A 7,142-nucleotide genomic window follows, 5' to 3' on the forward strand; every position below is an offset into this window, starting at 1 on the left:
TTTGTATTTAAAGTTACTATAAACATCGATAACCAAATATTTTCGCGATGGCTCTTAGGTTTCCCTACCAAACTAGAAATGGTCACACCAAATCGCCTTGACGCCTCCGCCGCCATTCGCCGTTGAAAAAGTAAATTCCTTAGGAAAGCGTGCATTAAACCGGGATAAAACTCAAGCAAATAGCTGTATAAAATCGACAAAGTTATAATAAATCAACCATACTCAACAAACTGCAATTAGAGGGTAAAAAGAAAATTCACCAACCGGCATTTCCCAGAGCGGCAGGGAATTGCATCAGTGTGCGGGTGTCAAAAAAAAAAGCGGAGCCAAAAAGCTTAAATTTTGGGTGCTAAAAAATAGGGCCTGAAGTTTACGGCAAGCTAGTAAGTACAGGTGAAATTAGTGCAGCGCAATTTACTGGCTGACTAACCCGGCCCCCGTGGCCTTGAACTCTACAGACTTGGCTGCCGTCCACTCACCCACTTACAAATATATATATATACAAGCACGCACACAGCGACCCACACGCGCAAAAGCCGCTTCTGCTAACCGAAGAGGAAAAAACAGAGGAGAAAGCGGAAAAACCTTGAACGCGGAAAGCTAAAGGAGAGTAGAGCCATGGCCGAGCCAAGGACACCAGAGAAGCTGCTGACCGCCAAGCCGCCGGTGTTTCACCACAACAGCCATAGTCCCAATGCCTCGCTGCAGCTGCCCAGTCCCATTATCACGCGGCGCACACGCACGGCCTCGACGTAAGTCCTTCAGTCCAATCGCCCAACCACCCACCTGCCGCCTCCCAGCTGCCAGCTTACCTCCCCTACTCTCGACCCTTAAAACAACAACCTTCCACAAAGGCATTGAGTTGGGGGTTCCACGGCCCCAGTGAGCCCAAAATTATAGATTGTTTAACAACGACTGAGTAAACACTTGATAGGGTTATTTTTTTTTAATGTGATAAAGTGATTCACTTGTTTAAAATGTTTGATAAAACGTATATTTTTGTTTAAACAATTGAGTTTCTTTATTATTGGCAAAAATTTGTTTTGAGAAACAAAATTGTTGCAGTCCATAAAGTAAATATCTTCACATTATAAAAGCTCATTAACAGTAGAAGAAAATAGTCAATAACCATGCCTTGCAAATATGATTTTTTAGATTTACTATTTTCGTAAGTGTATTTTAAAATCATTTACAACCTTTGTACATTCATCCAATCCTTAGGGAAATTTATAATTGCCATCAGGAATCAGTCAGAAAAGTGGGTGTTGAAGAATCATGTTCATCTAAGGATAAGGCGTTAGCAACGTTATAAGCTCTTGGGTGCTCGTTATAATCTCCATACTCCATTTCTGCCTTTGCCCCGTGCCTTAATCTGCCATTGATTTAATTGTCTCTTCCTGCTTTTCCCTTTCCCTTTTTACCAAACGCTGCCAAAACCCAAACACGCGCAAACGCAAAAAAAAAAAAAAAATTGTAAAAAAAAATGTAGCTCCGCTCGGGCCTTGGAGAATCCGGTTGTGACCGGCGTTGTGAAATCCTTCAGCCGCACCAAAGGACACGGCTTCATTACACCCCACGCCGGCGGAGAGGACGTTTTCTGCCATGTTTCCGAGTAAGTGTATGAATAATGCATGCACAACCGTTGTGCTTGTGCTGGCGTTTTTAAAACCTACAAAAATATAATCTTTTCACAGCATCGAAGGTGAATATGTGCCCATGCCCGGGGACGAGGTCAAATATCGCCTGTGCGCCATTCCACCCAAGTACGAGAAACACCAGGCGGTGCACGTGCAGATTAGCAACCTGACGCCCGAGGTGCACCACAAGTGGGAGGAGCCATTCTTTAGCGGCTCCTCGCCGGCCAAGTAAAGCTTTTCCAGGAAATGCGGGAGCGGAAAAGTGAGCTGTTAAAAGCCGAACGGCCTTCCAAGAAAATTAATTGAGCTAGAGCACGCCACCCGAGATGAGCGAAATGGAAACCCCAAACAGAACAATAACCATGAACGTAAATAAAAGCATAGCGAGCGAAGCAGCCAGGAAAAAGCCCGAAACCAGACAAGAACGGAATAGTATAGAATAGAACAACAGGCCTGCCATCCAGCCAGCCAGCGAGCAGCATCAACAGAGTTTCAATTGAACACTTAATTAGAATTTAAGCTAAGCTATGAAAGTCAAACAAACACACAGTCACAAATATTGCCTTCTCCTCTGGAAGAGCGAAGAGCAACAGAAAACCAGTTTCGAGTGTATTATTTAAAACGTATGTATTTGGAAATTGAAATTTTATTCGAGAAGCCAGTAGCGCTGCGCTGCGCCCAAAGATGTGGAGCTTGTATCAGTAATTACTTTTAATTATAACGAAGCATGTGAATGTGTTCGCCAAGCAAATTGCTCTCAGTACTTCAATTTATTATTAAAACAAAAGCTGCAAAACAATTATGTATGTGATTTCTGTGGAGTGGAGGGGGCGTTGAATATTATCTCATGCCGATGGGTATTTTTTTTATTTGCACAACGGCGGCAAATTTAATGTGTAATCATGAACGCAATGGAGGGGTACGAAATACAATCGGGAGCATTAATTTATTTTAGTTTAATAAAACTGAGACAATGTATTTGATTTAGTAAAAAGAAAATCTAAGTTGAGAAAGGTCATAGATAATATTTTACTCCGGTTTCATTTCACGATGTTATATTTAACTTTCACCCAAAGATGCATATGTACATACATATATACCTATGTATATACGTATACTGTTTGGTTTGCCTTATCAAAGTGGTGCTAATTATAGCGAACTCATGCTTCCAGAAGGGATTAAAAGTTCGTAAACCTCCCGCCACCAAGTTTAAACTTCGAGTGTTTAGTGTGACCGTTCCCGTGTCGTTTATAGCAAGTGCATGCGAAGAGCTATCACAAGTTGCTATAAAAATTATTGGAACGTCAACAAACATATGCCACGAAAGAAAATATTACGATTTGACGAATTATGATTTTAAAAAAAATATCACTGACACAAAATTAAACCCAATTTTAACCGGTTAATACACAAAATTAAAGGCAGCAAGAGGAGAGCCTGGTGAAATTCAGAAAAAAATCGACACTTGAGTGACGTGGACCTGGGACATTTGTTGTTGATTAGAAAAACAGGTGAGCCTGTGGCCTCTAAATACAAAGTGTACATAATACAAACCGCCTAATCCATTACCAGCATGTCAGCCATAAGGAGGAAGCCAACGAGCAGCAATGCCGACCAGGAGTTGCTCATCGAGGAGCAAAAAAAGTTGGAGAAGGAGAAGGAGGAACCAATCCCGGATCTTACTGGAGATCGGCGTAATATAGCCATCCTGTTATTCCTGTATGTGCTTCAGGGTATTCCCATTGGCCTGATATCAGCTATTCCCATGCTGCTGCAGAATCGGGGAGCCAGCTACAAACAGCAAGCGGAGTTCTCCTTCGCCTACTGGCCATTTAGCCTTAAGCTGCTTTGGGCTCCCATTGTCGACTCTCTGTACATCCGGCGATTTGGTCGAAGGAAGTCCTGGCTGGTCCCAGTGCAGTACCTTCTGGGCGCCTTTATGCTGCTCCTTTCGCTTAATGTGGATCGCTGGCTTGGCGGGAATGGCGTAGACCCCAATGTCCCGCTGCTGACGCTGCTCTTCTTCCTCCTGAACTTCCTGGCCGCCACACAGGACATCGCTGTGGATGGCTGGGCCCTAACCATGCTGAAAAGGTGCAACGTGGGCTATGCCTCAACGTGCAATAGTATTGGCCAAACTGCTGGCTATTTCCTGGGCTATGTGGTGTTCATTGCGATGGAGTCCAAGGAATTCTGTAATACCTATCTGAGGGATGTTCCTTCGGAGGAGGGCATGATAACACTACCGCGGTTCCTTTGGTTCTGGGGCATCACCTTTGTGGTTGCCACTACTTTGGTGGCAATTTTCAAGAAGGAGAACGACATCGAGGACGACCACATGGAGGCACGCTACACGGAGGAACACGAGCTGAACATTCATCAGAGCTACAAGATCCTGTGGGACATGGTGTGCATGCGTCCCGTCCAGATCCTCGCTGTAATCCTGCTCACCGTAAAGGTCTCTTTCGCCGCCACGGATGCTGTGACCAGCCTGAAGTTAATCGATGCTGGTGTGCCCAAGGACAAGCTGGCCTTGCTGGCGATTCCCCTCATTCCCCTGCAGCTTATCCTGCCGCTGGCGGTGGGTCGCTATACCAATGGACCGCGTCCAATGGACGTTTATCTGAAAGCTATTCCCTATCGCAGTGTCATGGCCACGGTGGCCACTGGATTGGCCTATGTCACCCCCTATATCATCCGGGGAGGAGTTGTGCCGACTTATTACTATGTCTTGCTGGTCACCACTTATGCCATATATCAGGTATTTCTCTACTCCATGTTTGTGGCCGCCATGGCCTTCTTCGCAAAGATCTCCGACCCGGCGGTGGGTGGCACCTACATGACTTTCTTGAATACGCTGTGCAATCTGGGCGGCAATTGGCCCAACACCGTACTTCTGTGGCTGGTGGACGTGCTCACCTGGAAGCAATGCTCCACAGATCCGGAGAACACCTGCCTAGGGAAAGGGGAGCAACAGGTGAGTGCTTTCTGAAAAGCTAAAAATATTTAAGCTGTTTGTTATCAATTCTTATTACTTCTTTTAGAGCTGCGAAGCTTCGGAGGGAAAGTGTGAGATAACCTTCGATGGATACTATCTGGAGTCGGGCTTCTGTGTGGTTTATGGTGTTGTTTGGCTACTGGTGGTGCACAAGTGGATTGTCTATCTGCAGGACCTGCCCGTGCGATCTTGGAAGGTGGTCAAGCAGAAGGCGAGGTAGCAATTAACTGTGTGATCCGGAGCTAGATCCTCATCCGGATCCAGCGCCAACCCTTAGGTACAAGAAACTAATTCTAGGACTATGAGACGTTTGCATTCTGTAGGCTAGCGTAATTGAAAATTCCCGCCTTGGTATTGTTTTTTTATATAACTGAAATTGATTTTCCAATGGAAATAAAATCATATGTTGAATTGAGCGAACGGGTGTGATGTTGGTTTATTCGCTCGACTGCGCGCAATCATCGGTATTTAAAGGGTACAAAGTGTCTTAACTTAGTTGGGGTTTTAAAAATGTCAGCAATCTAGTAGTACTTCCAGGAGTCGACTGATTCCTGGTTCTGCTTCTGCTTGCTCTTGCGCTCAATCAAACCGGCCAAATGCTCCGACCGCATGGACAGGGAGTCGATCTTCTCCACCAGCTGTTGGTACGGACTCAGCGGCTGGGTGCCCATCACCACATGGCCCAGTTTCGAATCGATCTTGGCATTCAGCCGGGCATTGCGGATGAGGTTGACGATCCAGCACTCGGCCTCATTTGGCTTCATGTTCAGCTTATCGGCCAGCATGCTGATGGTGATGCACTGGTGGATGCGACAGAACGTCTCGAAGATCATCAAACGAGCATCCTCCACGAACTCATTCAGGCAGGCCACGATGAAGAAGTCGTTGATGATCACCGTTTGGCACTCGTGCAGCTTCAAACGGGCTCCCTCGAAGTCAAAGTTCACGTACAGGCACTCCAAGAACTCGGTGATGGGATCGCGGTACGTGTACGACTCCTGCTGGATAACCTTGATCAAATCCTTCAGAGCGTTGCGACGGGTACGATTGATCACCACGGCGGTCGCCAAGTAGCGCATGATGTGCGGGCACATCGTCTGGATGGCATTCAAATACAGGGGTTTGTACAGGAACATCTCGATGATGAGATCGCGTCCCTTGGGGTGATTGAAGAAGACCAGCACCGACCAGTGGATCAGCCAGGTGCGCTGCTGCAGAGCCTGAATGGTGCTGAAGTTTGCGCTGTCGATGTAATCACGCAGACGCGTCAGATCCTCCAAGGCGGTGTTCCAGTTGAGGGTCAGGATCTCAGCAGCCAGCTTACCCCATAGTACATTGAGGTAGTTCTGAAGGAATCATATTTAAAGTATGTATTAGAAATCTTAAATATTGAAATTAAGAGTTTATGGTCATCAATGCATACCTTGTCGTTGGGCGACATGACGATCAGGCAGAAGTAGAGGTACGAGGTGGACTCCTGGTAGTTACCGCACTCGTAGAGGTACTTGGCCAGCTTGTAGGCGCTCTCCAGGTGCTCAACCTTGAAGTTGTAGTCCTTTTGCAGGGCGTTGACGAAGGTCTTGGAGTCCTTCATGCTCTCACCATTCTTGAGGATGTCGGTGGCCTTCATGATGGGCGCCACCTCGTTCTGCAGCTGCTTGAGGGTGGCCAGGACCTCCGCCTTGCGCTGCACAAGCTCCTCAGGCATCTCCTGGCTGAGATTGAGACGCTTGCGGGTGTCCATCGTGTAATCGATCATGTTCGTCTTGTTGACCGTCTCCAGGATGTACTCCAGCAGCTCCTGCTGGTTGTAGATCTGCAACGGAAGTCACACATATTTAGATTGCACATTATGGAATACTGGTGACACGGCAAACCGCCTGGCGGAGCACCGACTGGTTGATTTTCTAACCTCCTTGCCGCACAAGAACTCCAGCAGCGGGAAGGTCAAATGCCTGTCCAAATATTGACAGTTGATGCGTGTCAGATCGAAATTGGCCATGGTTTCTGCGTTTTAACTACGTTTTCACAAAAAATTTACACGCAAAATCGGCAGAAAAATACGCGTGCGAAAGGCAAACAGTGTGCCCAGGGGCGAAAAGAGTGACGCCCGTTCAGTGTTGCCAAGGGGTGGAAGCGCGCGCAAACCAAAACTTTCAAGAAACTAAATATGGTATTTTTTGATTTAGGCGCGATATTTAAAAAAGTCAGATATTAAGGAAACTTATACTAGGAAAAATGTATTGTAAGAAAAATTAATTATACAAAAGACTGAGAAATTGACTATAATGGCTTATATCAAATTATTTTTCAACTTCATATTTGAAGACTTTTTTTAATCATTATTTTTTTGACTGAGGGAAAGATTAAGAATTCCAGCTATTACTAACAATTCAATTGACAATTTATAAAATCGAAAATATTTTTTATCAAAATAAATTAAAAAATGAAAGAAATTCTTAAGTTTTATATAATTATATTTAATTATTAATTTTAGTTCAACTTAA

General features: G+C 45.3%; 3 protein-coding genes across 4 annotated transcripts; 2 read left to right on the forward strand and 1 right to left on the reverse strand.

Annotated features, from left to right (window-relative positions):
- The first annotated feature begins 85 nt into the window (after window positions 1-85).
- Window positions 86-2,436, forward strand: LOC108089633 (cold shock domain-containing protein CG9705). Of its 2 annotated transcripts, none has more exons than XM_017187997.2 (4): window positions 86-383; window positions 459-752; window positions 1,490-1,612; window positions 1,695-2,436. In XM_017187997.2, exons 2-4 carry the CDS (start codon window positions 619-621, stop codon window positions 1,867-1,869), a joined length of 432 nt encoding a protein of 143 aa, XP_017043486.1. In that variant the 5' UTR covers window positions 86-383; window positions 459-618; the 3' UTR covers window positions 1,870-2,436. The 2 variants fall into 2 exon arrangements, with proteins under 2 accessions (XP_017043486.1, XP_017043487.1); XM_017187998.2 differs by having other exon boundaries at window positions 507-752.
- Window positions 2,437-2,908: 472 nt separating this feature from the next.
- LOC108089549 (acetyl-coenzyme A transporter 1) lies at window positions 2,909-5,055 on the forward strand. The gene is made up of 3 exons (XM_017187885.2): window positions 2,909-3,148; window positions 3,210-4,614; window positions 4,682-5,055. Exons 2-3 carry the CDS (start codon window positions 3,211-3,213, stop codon window positions 4,853-4,855), a joined length of 1,578 nt encoding a protein of 525 aa, XP_017043374.1. The 5' UTR covers window positions 2,909-3,148; window position 3,210; the 3' UTR covers window positions 4,856-5,055.
- On the reverse strand, window positions 5,047-6,741 carry LOC108089550 (eukaryotic translation initiation factor 3 subunit E). Its single transcript, XM_017187886.1, has 3 exons — window positions 6,548-6,741; window positions 6,059-6,451; window positions 5,047-5,981 (listed from the first exon to the last, which is right to left on the reverse strand). The coding sequence occupies exons 1-3, from the start codon at window positions 6,635-6,637 to the stop codon at window positions 5,157-5,159; spliced, it is 1,308 nt and encodes a 435-aa protein (XP_017043375.1). The 5' UTR covers window positions 6,638-6,741; the 3' UTR covers window positions 5,047-5,156.
- Window positions 6,742-7,142: the final 401 nt, after the last annotated feature.

The sequence above is a fragment of the Drosophila ficusphila genome, unplaced genomic scaffold (genome assembly GCF_018152265.1).
Source record: "Drosophila ficusphila isolate 14025-0441.05 unplaced genomic scaffold, ASM1815226v1 contig_286, whole genome shotgun sequence".
In the NCBI taxonomy this organism is placed as follows: Eukaryota; Metazoa; Arthropoda; class Insecta; order Diptera; family Drosophilidae; genus Drosophila; species Drosophila ficusphila.